The sequence below is a fragment of the Ovis aries genome, chromosome 12 (genome assembly GCF_016772045.2).
Source record: "Ovis aries strain OAR_USU_Benz2616 breed Rambouillet chromosome 12, ARS-UI_Ramb_v3.0, whole genome shotgun sequence".
Taxonomy (NCBI): Eukaryota; Metazoa; Chordata; class Mammalia; order Artiodactyla; family Bovidae; genus Ovis; species Ovis aries.
In genome coordinates, this window is record NC_056065.1 from 28658253 (window position 1) to 28681212 (window position 22960).

Here is a 22960-nt window from a genome sequence, read left to right on the forward strand (position 1 = left end):
ACCTGTGACTCTACCTTCTAGCCCTCACTTCCCATTCTCCTTCTGTAGAAGGTTTAAAGTGTCATAAGATACCATCCTGGCTTTCAGGGAACTTAAATGTAAATATTTAATAAGCACCATGCTCAAATACACAGTAGTGGTAGGAGGCAATACAGTATATGTAAGATAAAACACTCCACAGAAAGGAAGAGCACGCTGACACGGGTTTTATCACTGCTAACTATCTGATAAACTGAAGAGAAAGAAGCATGGTCTCCTATGCTTGGCTGTTACTCAGAAGGGGCTTTCCTACTGGCCACTGCTGTATGTTGCCTGGCACGTTCTGGGGTTTCATGGATATGGGTGCAAACAATCCCCCTACAGTCTCTGTGGACCTTGCACTGTGAAGATTAATAGATCTGCAGTTAGAATGAGACCAAACACACATAAGGACAGGAGCCATTTCCATTTTAATCCAGAATTACTATTAGCCCTTTGGTATTTTGGTGATGCTAGTCTTAATTTAGAAGACAAAATTGCTCAGAGGAAAACGGAATTTCAAATGCAATCTAAAACTACTACGTATTCCAAGAGCTTCCACGTTCGAGAGTTTCTAGAAAAGGAAAGTGCCTTTTGTTTCTCAGTATGAGAAATTGTTAAAGTTCCTCCCTGTGGTCTCCCAACACGTCTCACAGAAAAACAAGAGGCTGGAAAGGGTGACAACAAATACAAATTTTTTTTTTTTAAAAAAAAGGAAATTTAAATAGTATGAAATTAGTTTTTATTTTGACCTCAAAATAAACACTTAACATTTTTCCAAAACTAAAGATGAATACTTAGAAACAAGGGTAGAAGATTATTTTTTTTCCTTCCCTGGGGAAACCAGTAAGGCAGAGGTTCTAATGTGGCTTGCAAGGCTCTTTCATTGGACTAATCTAGACACAGTTAAGACCCTCCCCAACTTTTCTCTAATGTCAGTTATACCTACCAGGGTTATGGCTGGCAGGAGAAAAACCCCAAAACAACCCCCCGCCCACTCCCCCGCCCAATACAACAATCAAGGGATTTGAAAAGTTGGGAAAATCGTTGAAACGTGTGACCAAGTGTTCATATAAAATCCTTTCTAAGGAGATTGAGTGAAGCTACTACGCCTCAACAACTCAGCTGAGGTTTCTGCCTGGTCAGTCAGTGCAAAGCACGTCAGTCACCAGCCTGCACACCTCACAGCTCACCACAGGGATGTCTTAAAGTTGAACTTCAGCTTCAGCAGGTACTTCAGGTGCACCTGAGCAATGTCGTAGACGATGTACCTGGAGGGGAAGTGTGTCAAGGTACAAACGCTTCCACAAAGGAGGGCGAGCTTGCTGCCCATAAGCCGGCCTACGGCCACACCCCACAAACCCTCCCAGGTCGGGGGCTGGGTCTCTCATCCTGACCGGGGAGACCACTAAGGGGAACTGTTCCCCGTGAGACACACCACAGGACAGTCTTGAGCCAGCCCGCCCCTGGGTGAACTGGCTGCATATAAGTGACTTCACAGCCCCAGACCATTGCTTGAGGCGTGCACAGCACACTTGTAAAAGGATACTCGTTATACAGCAGACAGGTGTCATTAACACCAGATGAAATCCCTGTCCCGAGAGGCACCTCCACACCATCCATAGTAATACTAGCCGATGGGTCAGGGGTAGTTTTGCCTAAACCTGCAGGACAGAAGGCAGACGGGATATGATTTGTGGAAACATGCCAAAAACGCTCCAGACAGATGAGATCTGTGTATACATTTAAAAGACATACAAAACCCAATACTGTGCCCTCCTTCCAGACATAAAGCTGTAGGTATACACCAAGTTTCAGCCTGATTTTCATCAGCATAGTAGTGCCCCCACCCTGCTTTCTGGTAAGTAGAATCCCCACCCTCACTTCACCCAGGCAGAAGGAAGTCCTAAGTCATTATGGGCTATGAGCTATAGCAATTCAAGAAGCTCCAGGTACCACTATGCCACCAGAAGGCCCTCAATACTGAAGCTAAGAGTCAGGTTAGAACCCAGAGCCAGTGCACTTGGTTATTAGAAGCTGGAACCAGAACTTTTCTATGGCATTTGTAAAACCAGGGTCATTTGTGGCCAGAGTCAAACATTAAAAAAAAAAAGAACTTGTAACAGCTAGCCACAGAAACCATGACTATGGGGGAAAGAAAGCCCCCTCCCTGTGCAGTCCAGGGTATCTGCAGCAGCAGCTTCCGAAACACATTACCTTTGACACTGTGCTTGCCCTTGGGTAACTTGCTGATATGCGAAGCGTGTTTCAGTTCATACCTATAAGAGAAGGTAGTTTCAGAAGAGCCTCTAAGGTCACTGGGCTCTCAGACCAACAGTACGAACAACAGAGCAAGGCCACGGAAGCTGCTGAGACTAACACTCAGAGAGCCCAGTCCACGTTCCCTGCTAGGAGCTCCCCTCTGCTCTGGTCCTGGACATGGAAGGTATAGTTCCTTTTGAACAGCTGGTGCCAACGATCACTGCCAGAAGGCCACTTCCAGGGCCTGATTAGAGCTACGGTGTAGCTGCCATTCTGGAACTTTGTCCAGTCTAGGACCCTGAGACCCCTCCTGGTCTATTACATAACCCTGCTCTCTTTGGGTTATGGTCTAAGGTGGACAACCAATCCAAGCTAAGTCAATCAGATTTTCTCTGCAAGGAATCTGCAACTGGCATTAAGATTCCAATTCAACCTGAGTTGGTCTCAGACAGGAAATCTAAATATCAGTAGGGGAACAGGGGCTACGAAGTAACCACGCTCTGTGCTTCCTAGTCCACAGCAAGAGCAGAACTGCCAGTTCCTGAGGCCTAGCTATCTTCCTGTCTTGGTTTCGTGAAACATTTCTGTGCCTCCCTCATTCACTTAACTTGCCTTGCTATCTGACACCCACCGCCAAACTGGTGGATCCTCTTAACTATGGTGGGGAATTTCCAGGATCACCCCTAGCCAGGAGAAGTGCCTTCCTGCAGCTCACCCCATCCACCCCCATCAAGTGCCACCAGCCCCAGAGCTGGGGTTACTCACATGTTTCCAAGGGCAACTTCTCCCAACAGGATCAAGCCTATTGGGTCTCCCTGGGACGTGTGGCAGTAGTTGGCACTCTTGGAGACCATGTCAGCGAAATAGATCCCCTTACCAAACATGTAGCCCGTCTGGAGGGATGGAAAAGGGACAGCTGAAAACCTTCTCACGGGAGTGCTGACTGTGAGCCAGGTGCCAAGAGAACAGCCGTGACAGGTTCCTAATGGCCCCCACAGCAGGCAGAGGCCCGTGCTCGGGAGCAGGTTGCTCAGATCCCAGCTCCACTTGCTGCCCAGGGGCTGTGAGAAGTCACTGGATCTCTCTGGACCCCACTTTCTTCACTGAACTGGGGAGAAGAACCCTATGGGGCTGCTGTGAAAATTAAATGAGCTACTAGCCGCTTCTTAGACCAAGGTGTGGCGCATGTGAACGCCCAGTAAACACAGCTATACTTTTTATTCCTTTAAGGGAAAATGGGGTCAAGAGACATTAGTGTGTTTGCCGCTGCACAGCACAGTGGACTCTGCCACACTAATGAGTCCAGTCATTAAGCTCCTCGCTTTTTACAACTATAGAACAAGGGGCCTGGCAGACCGTTCTTAAGTTTCTGCCTGTGGGTCATGTCTTTAATTGAGCAGCTGACACAGCGGTCTGACTTGGGTCTGGGTTGGGCTCTACCGAGGCAGACTGGAGGTACCCAGCTGGGAGGTGCAAGAGGTAGGTTGGGACTCAGCCTGGCCTGTGGCCAAAGTCTGTGCTCTCTGCCAGTCAACACCCAATTATCATTCACAGCAAGGTCTGGAAAACACTTCACTTCCTCTCTTCCAGAAACTGTGCGCAGCTCGGTAGTGAGGTCAGGAAAGGGCCATGCGGCAACGCTCACCTTACCCACCACAGCTGCGCCTTCATCTTTAAACAAGGCCGCATGGTCACAGAGGCACCCAGAGGCTTCCCACACAGGTACCCACAGGGCTCAAGTGGAGATGGCTGCAGAGATGGGCAGAGCCCACCCCTCTCCTGCTATGGCTCCCAGGCCAGACACGTACCACAGGCGCTTCAGGTGGGGCTATCCGGAGACCCTGGGACAGGATGCCCGCGAAGTTGGTGGTCCTGGACCCATGCCACAGCAGCCTCCGGTTATGCAGCTGCTTAAACGGCTTGTAACGCTGGCCCTCCCCTTCGCGCTCTATCTTGAAGATCTGGTCGGAATTATTACATAAAAGAGAGAAGTGTAAGGAGCCACCAGTTACTATGGGGGAACTGGAAGATCTGACAAGACACACAGACAGAGCTGGGACACGTGAGGCCTTCTGCAGTATGAAGGTGTCAGGCTGGGATGCGGCAACAGGCCACTCAAGGTCTTGTCCAGCAGGGACCAGCAGCTAAATTCATACTGCGTGCAGCAGAGGCCCACCTGAGGCACTTTATTTGGATGTCTCCTAATAGTTCTGATTCCAAAACTAGGTTAGAACTAGGTTTTTGGAATGGTAGGTAGGAAATGTCCTTTAAAACAGAATAAAAAGCCAACCCCAAACCACAAGACTATGGACTTTTGTGTCCCACAAACAACTGCGTCACTTCCTCTGGTTATTTAAAGAAAGCCAACCACTCTTTTCTACCCAGGCCCAGGTCAGAGGAATGGGCAGGGAAGAGCTGGCCGGACACAAAGGGGGCAGGGGGAGGAGAGCGCCTTACGTCGACGACTTCTAAGTCGTATGCGTTGTGTGTGGTCGCGTGAGTGTTCTTCACGTACTTCCTAATGATCTCGGCTTCCTCGGAATCTTTGTCCACAACCTAGAAATAAAGCGTCTTTGAATCAGAGCAAGGAGAGCCACACAGAGGCAGGGAGAACAACAATAGGCTCGGCTGACACACAAGTAATTCGTGGCTCACGTGGAGCCCGGGTGGAAGAGAGCCAGCCTGTGTTCCAGGGGCCCCACCTCCTCGGGCATCTCCTGTTTGCATGATCCCAGCCTCCCTCCTGCCTTAGAACCCTATGCTTTGGGCCATCACAAAAGCTTGGAACGTGGGGCTCACCGTCTGGGAGCGGGGAACCTCTACACTGAGGAGCTAGCTGGCTCTCAGGTAACAGTCCCCCTAACCATAGCTTAACCAGGAGATCCTGGGTTCAGTCCTTGGATCGGGAAGATCCCCTGGAGAAGGAAATGATACTCCAGTATTCTTGTCTGAAGAATTCCATGGACAGAGGAGCCTGGTGGGCTATAGTTCACGGAGTCACCAAGAGTCGGAAACGACTTTTGCTTGTGTGTACTGAACTGAACCATGACTTAAAGCCCAGGGGCCAGGAGACACCCTGCAGCCAAGACTTGCAACCAAAAGCAGCATGGATACGACAGACTCTAGGGCTTTTGATGACGGTGATGGGTGCTCCATTTGAATCCTCAGGGACAGGGACATCATGGATCAGAGCAAATGTGCACTAAATAACCGTCAAATAATGGAATCTCTGCCTAAACCAATGAGCGTGTGATGGGACTTATATTTTCAGTCTAATCCAAAGTTCAGAGAATGTAGAAATTCTAGTTCTCCTCATTGCTTCTTAATTAAATGGCTTTACAATCATTAATGGAGACATTAACAAACCCCTTCATGAAGAACCAGGCTGTTTGGTATCCTACCCTGCATACACCCGCACACCACATAAAAGCTATACTTTGTCCTAAGCACGGAGCAAAGGCTCTTTTAAGTTATGTGAACACAGGACACCAGGCTGAACAGATCCTAGTGTACTTGAACTTCCTCACACTGCAGGGCAGGACATGGGCTGTGAAATGAGGCACATGTGAGATGTGAGACCAGGCTCAAAGCCAGGGCAAGCTTGCAGCGAAGGCAAAAATGTCTCCGGTTGGCCAAGGCAGGGTGCTTTCTGCCCAAGCCTCCAACAGACCCAAGTTCAAGAACTGTGTGCACCAACAGGGCCACTCTGACTCCAGAGAACATGAATCTAGGCGCTGCAGCTTTATTACGGCTGCCATCAGGCGCTTGCCTTGACTTGGAAGCCTGCCTCGCAAACAAGGTGCTTCTTTACAGGTGAAGGCTCTGAGGTTCTCAGAGGACCACAAGCAGAAACACCTAGGAACCTTACCAGGATGGTCAATCCTTGGACCCCAGTAATCTGTTTTAACAAGCTCTCTAGGAGATCCTGACGCATGTTTAAGTTTGGGGACCACTGTTCTTGGGACAGAGGGTCGGATGCTTCAGAAAGGGCGGGCCCTGTTACCTTAATGTCAGTTTTGAGCTTCTCATAGTTGACATCAATGGGGTCCTTGCTGCTGTCATCAGAACCACCCCTGAGTAGACTGTAGGCCACCTCAATGTCCAGCAGGTTGTCTAGCATTTCCACCTTGGCCTGGAGGAAAGGAAAACCTAGAGCTAAGTACAAGGTGAGGGAGAAAGACTCACCCAGAACCCAGACAACGTCTAACACAGACAGTGACGAGGTCCTGCCCAGGTGTCCAGGGACAGCCTGTTCTCTGTTCACAGGGAACACGCCTAAGGATCTCTGGAATGCTAAGGAGGCTCGCTCTCCAGGGCAGAAGAGGCAGCAACCACATGGCTGTGTGGTGGGGGTTTCTCTCCCACACACTGGTAACAGGTGGAGACCTCTCCCTGGCTCCCTAATGAAGGAGAGAGGGAAAGCAGAGACAAAGATGCTCCCCCTTCTCCTATGGTTCTTTTTCCCCAGACTGACATGGTTCAGCAAGGGCAGGAAAACCCAACTGTTCTACCCATGGGCAGGCTCCTAATATGGGGAGAAACCCTACTTTGAAATGAGAGGCTGTTGCCCTCGGGGATCACAACACAGAGGGGCAGTGATGAGGGAGTGACCCCCCAACCCCGCAGAGCCCAGACCAGCGGCCCCCCCTGGGCCGCGGTGCTACCTGCACGCTGTTTGCGTTGTTCAGGAGCGGGGGCTTCTTCATCCCGAAGTCATGGGGGATCAGGGTGTAGAAGCGATTGGAGAGATCCAGGATGTGAGAGTCACTGCTGCCCTGGGACAGTGCCTTTGTGGGGAGGGAACAGAGGGAACAACCTGAGGCTCCGCTGCGCTCCCAGCACCTTCCCGGACTTTCTCCTCTGGGAGCCGGGTGCTGCCACCAAGTCTGTGGCCAGGCCGGGAAACCACCTTCTGCAGCATCTGTCACTCAGCTGGACAGCGGCAGCATCCCATCCTCAAACTGGGTGGCTCCGGACACACGGGCTTCCCGTACACGATTTCACTTGTACAGACAGCTGTGCATTTATACACCCACAAACCCCGCACCGCTATGCAAAACGTTCACTGGGGCATCTTGGTGGTGGGCGCGCTGGCTGTCGCTACAGAAGTCTTTCAACTTTCTGCATGTTTGAAAAGATTTCACAACAAACTGTTGGGGACTTTCGTGGTGGTCCAGTGGTTAAGAATCTGCTTTCTAATGGAGGGAATGTGAGTAAGATCCCACATGCCACGGGGCAACTAAGCCCAAGCGTTACCAACTACAGCAAAGCCTGTGCACTGCCACAAAGAACCCACATGTCACCACTAAGACTTGATACAATAAAAAAACAGAAACAAAAAAACAAAGCTTGAGGGGGAGGAAAAAAGACCCTTTGCTAAAAATTCAATCTGGCCCCCTTGGCCACTGACCTTCACCTTTAAGGCGGGGGTGGGCTGGGGTGGGCCAGGACGAGCACAGAAAGGTGAGCCCCTCCCCACGCCGCACCGCTAGTTAGCGCTCCACGCAGAAGGTGCTCCGTAAATGCGCAAAGACACGGAGGAGCTGGACCTCCAGTCAGTGCACGCTCGGCAGACACCCTTGGTGCCGACAGGAGGGTAAAGGGGCAACAAGTCAGCACCTGAAGCCCTAGGTGGGCTTCTAGCGGCGACACGGGCTTGTCCTCGTTGTAAACCTCTGCCTATGCTGCACGCTGCTCTGTGTAACAGGCAAAGGACACCACCCCAGCCCCTCCGCCTGGACATTCTGGGATGGGAAAGAGCTCAGGCTGAGGAAAGTCTTTCAGGTCTCCGGCAGTGGGTAACAAGGAAAGAGTCTGATCAACTGATCAGGACTGGCTGTAACTAGATTTAACCGCTATGTTTCAGGGCCTCCTCTCCAGCATCAGCCAGAGTCCATTGCCCCGGTCTGACTTCAGCGTTCTGTGTGGTTTTCTTCTTTCATGTGTGACCCCCAAACACAGGTGGAACCCTCCAGGGCAGAGGCTGGAAGACACTGGGGACTGAGGCACCTTGGGAGATGCTCAGCAAGTTGACATGGAATGAACATGAGCAAGAGCAATGTGATATTTAACTTGCTACTTGATGATTTCCTAGTAACTGCCAAATAAACTCAGCCTCTCTTAAGGACACACAAAATAAAATCAGAACGTTTTTACGAGGCAGGAGAATGAAATTCCTCATCAGGTATATAGTGTTTACTTTATATCTGACAACTGAAAACACTGCTAATTCATTAGGACTGTGATCATCTTACTTTGTCATACTTGGTGAACTGAAAACCACCTATATCAGCAGGAATCAGTATGTCTATTTTCTTAACCTTGAGTAAATGTACTGCTGTATTCCCCACCTGAGGACAAGAGGCAGCCCAGGAGACGCCCCTGCCCCCAACATGGGGCAGCTGGAGGAGAGGTTGGTGTCTTACCTGCTGGACCTCACTGAGGATGGAATATGCAGCCTGGATCTGCCTTTTGCTCAGCTTCCCCAAGGGCATCTTCTGAAGGTCAATCTGAGGAGACAGGGGGATTTTTTCCCTTTGAAAGTTGGGCACTGTCCAGTGCGATGATGGGAGAGCCGGACCAAACATCACCCCACGCCTCCCGGGCTCCGAAAGAAGCAGACAGTCTGTTTGGTCCTCCTAAGGAGACCTGGTGACCTAATTCCACAGGCTCTGCAGCCCTACCCCCAGTGCAGTGGATGGGAGTCTGTGAGAGAAGACTCCTGTTCATTTATGGCAGAGATAAGCCAAACCCCCACCCTTACACTGGGTTTGAAACAGTCCCACACTTCTGAAGAAAACACAGCAGGACTCTCATCTAATTCCCAAGTGAGGCCCTCCCTGGGGTCTCAGAGCCAAGGCCATCCCCAGCCAGAAAATAACCATGAAGTGGTGAAAATTATTTTTAAAAGGACACACTCCTGAACATACATACTGACATCAAGCTAACACTGTACCCGTCATATCAGTCACCCTGAAGGTTAAACATCTGTCCCTACAACAGTGCTGCTCACAACACCCTGGAACCAGCAGGAAGGCAGGGAGCTGGCTGCAGTGGGGAAGCATGAACTCTGTGGCCAGGGGTCTGGTCACCAGCTAACGAGCGAGGCACCCACTCCCTATGGGAGTGACCTGCCTAAATGCTGGCTAGGCCCCCTCCTCTGGCAGCCCCCTATGGGGCCCCCTGCTCTGAATCCTGAACTGCTGTCTCTAGGGTTGTTCCCAGCAGACCTCCTGAGCTCCAGGCCCCAGGACTGCACTTAGCCCATCTTTGGGGCTAGTATCTGCAGGGCCTGGAACAAAGATGGAGCTGGACAAGCACTCAAGAAGTGGAACTGCTATCTGACTAGATGAAATATTAAGAGGATGTGAAGGTGCTCAAAGCCCAACAGGCACCAATCAGGGACCAGTGGTGACAGCATCTGCATTCTCAGTACTGCCCATCCATCCATCCCCAGGGAGAGCTGGTTTCTGGGAAGAGTTAAACAGTTGGAGTGCAGTCCAGGAAAGAGGGTGGATAATGTATTCTGAGCCATGGACGTAGTATAATAAAAGAGCAGAGTGATCCAAGCATGGACTGTGAGTTGGCTCTAAAGCAATTCTAAAGAGGGGACTCCAGAAGATACGCTCCAAGAGCAGTGTGACCAGAGTGACAGCAGCAACTCTGAGGGAAGCATTTCCCCGAGCTGGGTAATTCTGGTGCTTGTTTTATAAAGACCTGGTTTCTCTAACCTACACCCTCAAACGCACAGACACAGCCCACAAGAACAAGGGAAGGGCTCAACCAGCACAAGCCACCTCCACTCCCGACTGTGGGCTGCAGGGTCGGGGAAGGAGGCTTCAAAGCTGGAGCGTGGGCTCTGGACTCAGCACACACCCTCCCCCCACCCCGGCTCCAACTCTGCTCTGGGCTCAGGACTCACCTGCCTCACAGGGAGCACACAGCGTCCCTGGTTACTATGTTTCCTTATCTACCTGGCCACCCCATCCCACGTGGAGTCCATTGGGCTGGGAGTAGGTGCCCCATGCTCATCCCACTTAGTTCCCTGTCTCTAGGTTGTTTTAGAGTGTGTGTGCTCAGTTGCTCAGTCATGTCTGACCCTTTGCAACCTCATGGACTATAACCCACCAGGCTCCATTGTGCATGGGGGTTCTCCAGGCAAGAATACTGGAGTGGGGTTGCTATGCCTTCCTCCAGGGGATCTTCCCAACCCAGGGATTGAACCCAGGTCTCCAGCATTGCAGGCGGATTCTTTACCATCTGAGCCACCAGGGAAAGCCCATTTTAGAGTGTAAAACAATATATATAAAAAAAATTTTTCATAGAAAGAGACTGGGTCTGATGACAGCTGAGAAATTCTATCAGTCACAGAGAAGCCAGAGTACAGAAAATCAGAAAGGGTATGTGGGACCTTTCTTTTGAAAGATTCATGAAATGAAGATGCCCCTGACCACTCCAGCACACCTCTTCTCTAGGCATTCTTGCTGAGCCTGCCCATAAGCTGTTCAAACCTGTCAGACCTCCCAGCCAGAAGCCTCGTTGTATATCTACTTGAACAAGATATCTGCACAAGCCCTAGCTATCTTCACACCTGTTAGGGGTTGTCTAAGACATGACCCAGCACTGTAACAACAGCAGAGCCCGAGCCGTCCTGCCAGGCTGGGCTTAAGACAGGGAGATGCAGGGCTGAGGAAGAGTAGCTGCTAGTGGTCTCTACAACCCAGATTTGTCTTGCCTTCTCTAAGGCTGGCTGGAAGAAGCAGAGAGGAAGCAAGCTGGTGAAGAGGAGGAATGGTCAAGGCTAATCTGCAACTCTTGCACTCTGCTGGTCCCTGCTTCTTTTTCAAAGCGGCTCCAAGCTTCAAGGCAGCAAGAACATGCATCTCCCAGGGGACACAGAGCACCTGACCCTGGCTGGTGGTCCCTGCCACTTTTTCTTGTATAGAAATATGACTGATTCACTCATCACTCCCCTCCCCCAGCCCACCCCTATGATTGGCTGGTATGCATTTTATGGGATGAAGCAAGTGTCAGCTCACTGCTGGTCCTAACAGTTCTTTCACTGTAAATGGGCTCCATCTTGGACTTCCATGACAACTCTGAGCGGCCTATTTGGTTGAGCCACAAAAGAACCACGCTCCACATGCCTTTATGGCAACTTCAAGGGAAAAAGTGCAATGGGGACAACATACCATCTATTTCACAACAGGCCAATGATTCTCTGTGAAAGTGTAGGTACCCCAGGCCTCAGCGCTCCTGTATGCCTCAGGCTGAAGACCAGCCACTGAACTCGTTGCCAACTCAGCACTCCAATCACCCACCCCAGCAAATGCTCACGAACGTAACAAAAGTGCAATAACCTCATACTCCACCATGGCTTTCTTCATACTTTCTACATCGAAGATCATCTTAATGAGGTTCTGCACTGGCTTGGGGAGCTTGGACTTGGTGCCAGGGTTTACTGTCAACTTCTTCACTGCCTCTTCATCCTGTAGGGAAAATCAGGAAGAGACTCAATTAAACAACCCAAGCAAAGTTGTGGTAGTGTCATCTGGCAGAGAAAGGATATAGGATGGCGTGCCAATGGCAAAAAAGGCTTAAAAAAAAAAAAAAAAGGCAGCATGTAAAAGGTTTGGCATTAGATGTCAGGAGAAACATGTTGAGTACGGACAGGATGAGACTGCCTGTGCACCCCAGATCCTCTTGGCTGCTCCCGATTCTTATTCCAGACACCGCCGAAGCATCAAGTTCTGCACAGGCAGACCTGCAGGCACCCACACTCCCTCCCATGCTGGGGTTGCTGGTGCCCAGTGCCCATTCATGCCCAACATGGAAGTGCTGGCACCTACAAGGGCAAACCTTGGACCCAAGGCACACTGGACTGATGGACAAATTCTGCCTCCTTTCTTCTCTTACACTGCCTCACCCAAGACTGAATTCACACAGCCTTCTCTATAGTGCCAAAGGATCAAGCAACCAGTCCCACTTCCTGCCAGGCAGCTTGACAGCGTTAAAGCACATATGAGCACCATCCCTACCCCTCACCCCTGCTCCCTGGGATTGCTCTTCCTAATATTCTAACAACACAGGACTTTAACTCCTGCCAGCTGGGGATCCCAGGCTGAGCGAAGACCCTGCCTGAATGAGGGGAACTGGTGCTGGGCTTTGCTCCTGGAATCTGCTTGGCTTAATGAAGCTGCAGAGAAGAACCCGTGTGCTAGTCTCAGGGCTACTGCTGTCAGTGGCACAGCAGATCTACTCTCAATGCTGAAACACACGTCTTTACACGCATTCTTATCTTCTAGTTTACTGGAAGGCAAACTACTACTACGTTAAAAAGCCTTATTTATATGCATATACTGTAACCAGGAACTCTAAGGATAGATAGTAAGCAAAAAGGCATATAGATATGTACATCAGCATCATTATAGCAAATACCTAGAAATAATCTAAATATCTAACTGGGGGATGGGAGAGTGTTGTTTGGTAAATTACAAACTACAGCCACCCAAAGACCTGGGTTTTGATCCTTGTGTCGGGAAGATCCCCTGGAGGAGGGCATGGCAACCCACTCCAGTATTCTTGCCCGGAGAATCCCACGGACAGAGGAGCCTGGTGGGGTCCATGGGGTCACAAAGTGTAGGACATGACTCAGCAACTAACACTATTACTACTACCAGAGGATGGAATTCTATACAGATTTAAGAAATGATGCTCTAGTTCAGTACCATTTAACAGAGTAGCCCCTGGTTCTGACATGTGGTCATTCTGAATTGAGATATGTTTTAAGAGGTAGAAAAACATCAGCTATCAAAGACTGAGTTAAAAAAAAAAAGGAAAGATATTTTGATATCAACATATCAAAATGATAATATTTTGGACATACTGGGTTAAATAGTATTAATTTCACTGTTCTTACTTCATAAAATGTAGCCACTAGAATATTTAAAATTGCATAAGTGGCTGCATCTCTCTGTTGGACAGCACCGCTCTAGAGGACACGGGGAAATACTCCTAGAACATTAAGGCAAAACGTGGGTGGTTGGTGACACAGTGGGTAAGGAAAGACTCCAGGGCTGTGATGGCAAAAAGCACCTGTCAACTGAAAAGAAGAATATACAGACGTATATCTTAAGCTTAACTTTTTTGTACCTTTGTACAACTCAGGTGCTAGCTACCCTTCCTTGCAGTTGAAAATGTGCATACAATTTACATGGTTTCTCTCTATCCTCAGCACATCCATGGATTTAACCAACCACGGATCGTATGGAACTGCAGGATTTACAATGAAAAAATTCCACATGTAAGGGGACCCATGTAATTCAAACTTGTGTTGTTCAACTGTACATCTTTTTGAAATGCAAAAAATAAACTCAGTAGGGAGCACTGCTGAGTTAGACCAAGCATGTCTAACACTCAAGTCCAAGTTCTCTACCCCAACATTACACAAGAGTTAATTTCTGTTTTTAATGGTAAAGTTCATGACACTCTATAAACTAGAGAACTTACAGTTTATAAATTCTTCAAATCCCCCTTTGAGACATGTTAGACCTCAAAGATTTGAGTTAAAACCTGTACCACTGTAATAAATCTCTTTCCCTCTGCATAATAAATGTGTATCACCCCTCATTATAAAAGCAACAGGTTTTCATATAGAAACAACGTAAGAATTTTGTCAAAACAAATGGCCTCAACAGGATCAGTGAAGAGACACTGGAAGGTTGCCTGGTAATATAAAGGGAGACGATTAAGCTACAAATAAAAATAATGGGAAATTATCAGGAAATAATTTAGGACTAAAAACTATGACCCAGTGTAGTCACTATAATTCTATCTTGATGATAAAGCGAGTCACGTGACCTTCAGATAAGCAACCTCTATGAACTCCTCCTCCCTGAGTTTAGGGAGCAACTTCAAAGACTGCTCCTTTGTGACAGTCTTTGAAAATGCTCACACTGTTCTTACAAGCTTCACCTCACACTTCATGGAATAGATTTATTCATGAAAGGGCATGGATTTTATTTAATGCTTTTTCTGTGTTCCTTAGGATAACTGTGTGGCTTCTATCCTTTATTCTGCTCATGTTACACTACGCTGATTTGATTTTTGCATGTTGACCCAACCTTGCATTCCTGGGAAAAATCCTACTCAATCACGGCGCCTAAATCCTCGTGTGCTGCTAGAGTCAGTTAGTATTTTACCGAAGGTGCTGCATTTATATCCATAACTATATTGGTCTGTAGTTTTCCTGTGATGTCTTTATCTGTCTTTGGTTATCAGGATAATACTGGCCTTGTATAACGAGTTGAAAAGTGTTCCTTTCTCTTCTGTTTTTTGGAAGAGTTTACGAAGGACCAGTATTAATTCTTTAAATACTTGGTGGAATTCATCAATGATGTCATCTGATTCATGGCAGGTTTTTTTTTTTTTTTTCCATGGCAGGTTTTTAAAAGAAAACCTTTTCCTAGCACTAGCAAGTGTCAGAGCATGATTACCTGGCCATAGTCAATCTCCAGAGGGTAGAACTTCTTGGGATGCTTTGTAAAGTTCTTAGAGTGCCAGGCATTTCCGGTTTTCTCTTCATATAATTTCATAAAATGCTCAATGGCATCCTCCTTGGATGGCATCTGCTCCAGTTTGTTACTACCAATCACCGTGCCCACACGGCCCCAGGACCTGAATATCCAGTACCTGTGGGAAGAGGAGAAGAGCATCAGATATAATTTTGCAGGTCGTCCGGTCATATTTCAGGATGAGCTTCCTCTCCCTGCTATTTCCCTTGAGGGAGAAAAGAGTTGTAAACAACCCAAAACGATGGTAACTGACAAAGAGGAACAAAAGGAACCAGTATTAAACAACTTTTATTTTAATTTCTATTAAACTGAGAGTTGTTAAGTTTAAAGTAATTTTAAAATGCCCTTCCATATCATACTGGCAAGTGAGCTATAAAAAGTACCAAAGAACAGTTTAACCTTGGATCTGGCAGCTGAACTTGAGGAGTAAATCGAGGCCTTTACATGGTGGTGGCGGTGGTTTAGTCACTAAGTCATGCCCGACTCTTGCGACCCCATGGACCGTAGCTAGCCAGGCTCCTCTGCCCATGGGATTCTCCAGGCAAGAATACTGGAATGAGTTGCCATTTCCTTCTCCAGAGGCCTTTACATAAAAACATCCCATTCCTTTTCCCAAATAAACACAGCAAGTATTACCCGGAAGTTATGCATTCATTAACGATAGGTACTAAAAGGAATGAAGAACCTTTGACTCAGATCAGAGGCTGAGATACAATGAAATGGGAGGAGGCAGGGGAGTGGTCCACAGGGTCAGCCACCTGCAGACCTAGGCTAATATACTCAGTTTTCATCTCAAGCTAGAGCTAAGTCCCAGGTACTCTAGGGGCAGGGCTGCCTAGCTTTGGGGGAGTGCATTTTTCTTAGTGAAAATCATACAGAAGTTAAATCTCACACCACAGTAAGTACAGATATAGCAGTAAAATCAGAGATTTCAAAGAAAAGCTGGTGCTTCCTGCTGGTTTTCTGGGCTACTGCCCAGAGGCATATAAGTTCATTCTCTGCTGGTTTTTTCCCCCTCTAGAAATGTTTGGAAGATACCACATGGACCTAACTTGTCATCTTCTAACAGCCCATAATGGCATTTCCCTATAAAAACCAATAAATCAAGGCCACCAGGATAAGCCACCCATTTGAAATCACCAGTATAACTTCTTGTGCGTTGGTAGTAGACAGTTCTGTTCTCATTGCCTGCGGTTTACGAACTATAGCACTCTGCGTTTTTACAAAAACCCCATTCCTCCTCCTGCACTCCAATACAAAGCTAGCTTTTGGAAGTTATGTTTTACAAGCAAGAAACCCTATCTTCAAATCTCCAACAAGAGTCAGCAGTAAACTAAATGATATAGGATTTTCTTTACAAACTTTGAATTGCCACACAGATGTTATGTGCCCTTTGAGGTTCACATTTTAAAACCTTCTTTCATTCATATGGATAGACTTGGCAGTCTTTTGATTTCTGGTTGTGCTGTGTGGCCTGTGTGATTTTAGTTCCTCGACCAGGGATTGAAACATGGAGTCTTAATGACTGGACCACCAGGGAAGTCCCCGAGGTTCACATTTTAAATGGCAGGTTTGTGAGAAGCTGAAGAAATGGGAAGAGCCTGAGCCTGCCAGTGCCTACAACTTGCAGCTGCCGAGATTTGCCAATTGCTGACATTCTCTCAGGGGTCTGCCTTTCAACTAGTAAAGCTCTTTTGAATCTCTTGGACTTCAACGGGTAAACTGTTTCCATTTGCTAAAAAGAAAAGGTCAAGTTCAAAATACAAAGTGCTTTTCTGCCGCTATTTGGGTTTAGCAAGAGTTCCTTTCACACACTTCTCCCGCTTACACGTAGCTCCCATTCCACAGTGGCTGTAACAGGGGCCCATCCGCATGTCGGAGGACCACTTCGACTAGGTAAGTACGGGCAGTCAAGCCAGCCCAGTCTCTCAGCATGCTAGGACCGGCTCTTACCTGGCTTCATTACACTGAAAATAAAAAATAAATAAAGAAGCAAACCCAAACGCCTTCGGTAACCCAAGAGCCTGAGGTGACATGGACGACCAAGGACAGCAAGGCTGTCCAGGGCCCACGGCCTCTTCCCTCCTTCACTGAAGACATCACCGCACACCTACGATCGTCGAGAGGTGGCTGGTCCCCAGGTGCGCGGACAGCCCAGCTCCGAGGGGCCTTACTCTCAGGAGCACGCTCCTCTGGACGCTTCCCCGCCCCCTGGCGCACCTGCTCTCTTTGTCATCCTCCAGAAGCTGCAGCTTGTAATAGGAGTTGGTCCCTTTGACGATGTCCACGAGCCCGAGGGTGGCGCTGAAGACCTTCCCACCTTTCTCGAGGACGTGCGCGTTGTGTTCCAGACCTGTCAGGACAGAGCTCCTGAGAGTCTGCCCCCATGGTGGGGGGAGGGAGGGGACCCAGCTGGTTCCCCAGGACCAGGGAACCTGGCAGCCCACTCTACTCCCATTTCCTCACCTGAATCAGGGTCGACGGCTGCTCCTCCTTTAAGAGTTAATTTCATCCTCTTTTCAGATTTGTTGGTACCTTGGAAGGAAACAGAGAAATGCAAACATTAAAAATAAACCAGAAAGGGGAAGGTGGCAGGTAGTGCAAGTGAGTCATCTTTGCCTGTGTCAGAGTCAACACAGGATATGTGTGTTGCCTTTCACCACCTGAAGCTGCTGCCATTCTGTGTCAAGGGAAGACGAACTGAGAAAGCTAGTAGGGGCAGCACTCATCAGACCACTGGGGCACAAAGGGAGAAGCTCTGCATGGGTGGACCCGATGGGGCCGCTCAGGGCCTCACCTTCCTCCTTGACAGGTCCCTTGCTTTTCTTGGAGGGCGCGGTCCCCGACTTCCCCCTTGGGGCCACTGCTTCAACAGGCTCCACCTTCACCTCGGCTCCCCAGGGGGACAAGAGGTGGGTGGAGAGCAACTCCTGAAGGCTCTTGGTGGAGGCAGAGATGTCCTGGAGGAAGTCCTCAGACACGACGCGGACGTTGGCTTCTTTTACTTCCTCCATCTTTTTATTCATCTTGTCCACCTCCTCTGTTCAAATTGGAAGGAACAAAAAGCGAAATCTCGGATTACTCCAGTGTCGTTACTTGCTTGGTACTTTCCTCCCCACTCAGTTTTGCTTTCCTTCAAAATCTAGCAGTCAGGAACTTTGCTCCCTTTGACAATTGTCTACCACTAGCAACAACCCTCCTTTTCTAAGGTGTGATGAATGAGAGCTGCTTTCTCTAAACCCTTCTACAGAACCAGATGTCAACAAGGATTTCACAGAGAAGGCGAGTCAGGTTTGTATGGGAAAAGTGGTGTAGTGCTTTCTGCTCTTGGAGACTTAAGATGGTCATCAGTATAATAAGCCTGTAAAGAAATCTGTGGACCCTCTGAACTCTGCATTTCAAGCCTGCTTAAGCTGTGAACTTTTGTTCCAGTGGAAAATCTACAAACATCTTGTAAACAGTGCTAAGCGACAAGAAGAGTGGGCTGGTCTTCAGACAAGTGAGCATAGACCATAACACGGACCAAGGCCAAGTTATGAGAGCCCAGGCCCCTTCACAGAGAACCTGAACCATGCCCACGGTAAGAGACACACTTCTAGGGTCCCTATGTGTGTCGGACACTGGGCTCAACACAATCACAAGAGACAGACAGGGTCCCCCTGGTTCTCAGGCCGGTGAGACTTACTTTTGGTGCTGATACACAGGGAGGCCTTGTTGGCCGTCCCTGTCAATTTTCCCCCGAGTTTCTCAATCGTGGCCTTCACTTCATCCTTGTTCTGGGAGAGTTTCCCAAGAGTCAGGATCTTCATGTTGGATAATGGCTTGTCTGGAATGGCAAACAGGATCATGGGACAAGGCTGCTGCCTGTCGTAGGGAAGAGCAGAAAACTAGGCAGCAGCTCCCAGGGAAAAGTCAGACAGGCTGCAAGGCCCCCGAACGGCCTCAGCACCCTCTCTGATCAGGGAGAAATGGGTCTCCTTAGGGAAAAGGCCATGTAAACAGCAAAGAGCTAGAGTACCAGGAAAGCAGAGGACAGCAAACCGCACCCAGTCCTCAGCACAGCAAGGGCCAGCTGGGGATGAGCCATGCACTGATACTGTTCTACAATTAGGCCATGAGCAGGGATGTCTGGGGGCGTCTGGGTCTGCACCACAGACAAGGAAGGACCAGGGGTCTGGGCAGTGGTGGGCAGCCGGAGTCATCATATTAACTCGCAATTCCTTCTGTTATTTTTTCCCCCCATTCCACAACTAGAAACAAACTATAATCTTCACAGGATATTTATTAATCAACCCTATTTGAAAAATCAGTCTCATCCACCATTGGAAGCCCTGGTCAGCAGGACCACACTGAGCTGAGATGGATTCAGGCACCAAGAACCCTGGCATTTCAGGTGTTCAGCACTAACCCCAGGCCAGGAAGACCTGGATCAGGAGTGTGCCTTCTATTTGTTGCAAATGGAAATGTATAGAGCTAGTGACACGTTTCCATATGTGATGCTGTGGAATCCTTTAAGCCATCCCTGTGAGAGTCCCTTGGATCACAAGATCGAAAGAGTCAATCCTAAAAGAAATCAGTCCTGAATATTCACTGGAAGCTGAAGCTCTAATCCTCTGGCCAGTGGATGTGAAGAACTGACTCACTGGAAAAGACCCTGATGCTGGGAAAGACTGAAGGCAGGAACAGAAGGGGACAACAGAGGATTAGATGGTTGGATGGCATCAACAACTCGATGCACGTGAGTTTAAGCAAGCTCCGGCCATTGGTGAAGGACAGGGAAACCTGGCGTGCTGCAGTCCATGGGGTCGCAAAGAGTCAGACAAGACTGAGCGACTAAACTGAACTGTGAGGGGGGAACAACCAGGGACACCCACAGGGTTTAACTGAAAGCTGGCTGAGGTCTCCAAAGCGAACAGAACCACTGAGCTGTGAACTGCAAGTGAGGGTAAAGCAGAGGGGACCCTCAGCGCAGGGCCCGGATGCCGACCCCACCAGCCCACCTGCAAACGGCAGGGTGACTCGGGATGACCACACGACCTCTCCCCGGGGGATGGAGGGAGGGCACTGGTGGGCTGACATTCACAGATGAATCCTCTCCCTCCACCTGCCACACGGTGGCCACAACTATGCCACATATCCCTCAGTAAACAAAGACAGTGGCCCCTTTCTGTCAGGAAAACACAGACTGATCTCCCTGTCTTTGCTCGTATGGAATACCTTTCATGTCGATCACAGAGGGGACAGAGCCCCAATGTCACATTTGGCTGGGGATGAATGGTGGGGGTGGAGGTGGGGGCCCTGCCCAGAGGCAGAAAGGGGAGGCCTGGACTGACTCTGCTCAGCAATGCAGACTCAGGCAGGCAGGACAGCGTCCCCACAGGCAACCGTAGCCCTGATCCTTCTCAGAAGCCCCTCCCCAGCCTTCCTCCTCCTGCTGGTGGTGGGCAGGGGAGAACAAGGGCAGAGTTTCCCCATGGGATCAACCAACAGGAGAAGAACCCAGCCGGATCCCCTCTTCCCGCTAAGCTCAGGGCCCCAGCCCTCCCCACCCAGGCTGGGCCCAGAGCTGTACCTGGGGGGCCAGAGGGCACAGTGGCAGGCGCTGAAGCTGAGGAGGGTGGGGGTGCTGCCCCCACCGGGGCGCTGCTCTCTGGGGGGAATATACGGTCCTGCTTTTTGATCTTCAGTTTCTTGAGATAAGAGATTTCTCGGAATTCCTAAAAAACGTTAAGTTATAGTTACACCAGTTCTCCCACAAAATAACCAACTGACAGAGCAAAGAATTTGAGAATCTTTTTCTTCTTACAATAAAGAATGACAAAATAGGAAGACTGGAGGCTTTTGGTATGAAATACAGTTCATATAGTATTTCAATAACAGTTGAAACACTGTTGATATAGTACCTATTACTAGTGCTTCTACATTTATAATAGAGCTGGTACTGTGACGCTTTAAGAAGAAAAATATTTTCTTTAAAAAGAAAAAAGAAAAACATCTGTTAATTATCTGGTCAAGGGACCCCTGCTGGAACCTGATTACAACCCTCGGGCCTCACTCTCGAGTTGCAATCCTAAGGGACAAGAGGCGTTGTCCTGGGGTCATATGTCCTTTCCATGACCAAAAGCCCCCCAGACTCTCCACATCCCGGGAGACAGGTTATTACCTAGAAGGAAATCAAGACAATTCTCTTCCCTTCCTAGAAGAAGCGACCGTGGATGCAGGTGGCCCGACAATGGTCAGTGTCCAGCTGCACCCCAGGTGTCACCATGGGCTCTGCTCTAAGTGGTCACGCAGTAAACATCACATGCACGAGGCTCAGGGGTACCAGATCCCTACTCTCCTAAGTCTTCATCCCACCAACAGAGTCCTTCCTCACCAGAGCACACGGACCTCTCTGCTCAATGTTATGTGGCAGCCTGGATGGGAGGGGAGTTTGGGGTAGAATGGATATGTACATATGTATGGCTGAATCCCTTCACTGTTTATAACATTGTTAACTGGCTATACGTCAATACAAGACAAAAAGTTAAAAAAACAAACAGTCCTTCCCTGCTAGATCCATGGTCAATGACCATCCAGCAGATAAAACATATGCTGGGCATCTAACATGTGCCACACATCTCAGTGGGTTTAAAAGAGTTCTGGCCTTTGAGAAACGAACTCAGCCTTGACTGAGAGTCAGATGTAAGAAGGCAACTTCCGTATAGGAGCTGGCTTCTAAACCAGAGGCGTGCTAAAGTGATGCAACACTGGGAACGCTGGGAGGGCTCCTCAGAGCCAGTGACCTGCTCCGCTGGCTGCAAGCTGCAAAGCAGGCAGTTACGTAAAGCATCGGACGGGTATTGTGATGTTCTGGGAACATACAACTGTAGTTGGTTCCCCACTGTGGAGTGTGTAATGAAAGAGACACAGACGAGGATGGACTGGGGAAGGGGTGAGACGGAGACAGAGAGAACGTGCGTCGTGTGGTAAGAGCAGTCTGTGAAGAGGAATAAAACAGCCAAAGAGGGGCTGCAGAAGGCAGCTGGAGTCAGACCACGGGGGGCTTTGGGAAAGGGGGTTCAAGCCAAGGAGATGCCCCGGCGGCTGCACAGGCCCTACACAGGGCCTGCAAGTCCATGGGTTCGCCTGGGCAGCAAGCTCTGTTGACCTGACAAAATATCTTGCATATCCAGGTATCCTTTTATAACAACCCTTAGAAATCAACACACAGATGCAGCGCAACTGACATATCAACACAAAACAGCTCACGTAACAATCTTATGTTTTCCCCAACCTAAGATACTGAAAGGGATACAAATACCACACACGGGCTCGTAACACTGGCATTCTCAGAAGAACTGGGAAAATGTTTCTGGAAGAAATGGGGGATCACTGTGAGGTTTTAAGGGTGGGGCAGCGACAGAGTCAGATTTGTTTCAGAGCAGCTGCACTGGGGGTATTCCATAATTACGGTAGGGGAGAGAGAAGGCAGGAAAAGAATGCGTGCAAAGGGGAAAACGTGGGAAAGCGGCGATCAGCCCTGATGCAGGTGACAGTCACATACCCTGCTGGTCCAAATGCTCCACCCCCAGGAGAAGACACAGGCTGTGAGGGAACCTGACAGACACCAACCCCAGAGCCCAGTGAGCAGCAGGGCCACGACCGTCCCCGGTGGTGCTGGGTCCCTCCAGCAGCCCGCCCCGACACTGCATGCTCCCCAGCAGCACGGCTCCTAACAAGGTGGCCCAACTGAGGCTTTCTGCATTCTAAGAGCTCAGCAGGGAGGTGACGGGGGACAAGTGAACCCTGGGGCCTCCTCCTCCTCCTCCAGAACCTAGGCAAGGAAATGTCCTTGAGAAGCACCCTCCTGTTATAAAGGCAGGAATCGCCACTGGTTTACCACTGTGTCCCTTGTGCCTAGGACAGTGCCTGGCAGAGAGAAACAGAAATTAAAAGTGACTCACAGTCTTCGCATTTCACACCAGCTGGACAAACCTGTGCTCCAGCAGGAAGTGCACTGATTCTCCATCTGTGTAGTTTGCAAATGTACAGAACCAGTGACATAACTTTATATTCTGATTATGAGGAAGGCCCCAATGTAAAGAGGTCTGAGACACTCTACTCTG

The 22960-nt window shown here is 49.1% G+C and overlaps 1 protein-coding gene across 1 annotated transcript in view; it reads right to left on the minus strand.

The window, feature by feature from the left end:
• Positions 1-743: 743 nt before the first annotated feature.
• Positions 744-22960, minus strand: part of PARP1 (poly(ADP-ribose) polymerase 1) — a 41110-nt gene continuing 18893 nt past the window's right edge. The window contains exons 8-23 of the mRNA XM_012187147.4: positions 20425-20569; positions 18538-18678; positions 17650-17892; positions 17319-17387; positions 17073-17205; positions 14775-14970; positions 11640-11768; positions 8706-8789; positions 6945-7067; positions 6284-6412; positions 4738-4836; positions 4089-4241; positions 3046-3173; positions 2236-2297; positions 1568-1682; positions 744-1289 (exon numbers count right to left, since the gene is read on the minus strand). Coding sequence (XP_012042537.2) covers positions 1208-1289; positions 1568-1682; positions 2236-2297; positions 3046-3173; positions 4089-4241; positions 4738-4836; positions 6284-6412; positions 6945-7067; positions 8706-8789; positions 11640-11768; positions 14775-14970; positions 17073-17205; positions 17319-17387; positions 17650-17892; positions 18538-18678; positions 20425-20569 — 2031 coding nt within the window. The 3' untranslated portion in view covers positions 744-1207. The remainder of the gene's footprint in view (positions 1290-1567; positions 1683-2235; positions 2298-3045; positions 3174-4088; positions 4242-4737; positions 4837-6283; positions 6413-6944; positions 7068-8705; positions 8790-11639; positions 11769-14774; positions 14971-17072; positions 17206-17318; positions 17388-17649; positions 17893-18537; positions 18679-20424; positions 20570-22960) is intronic.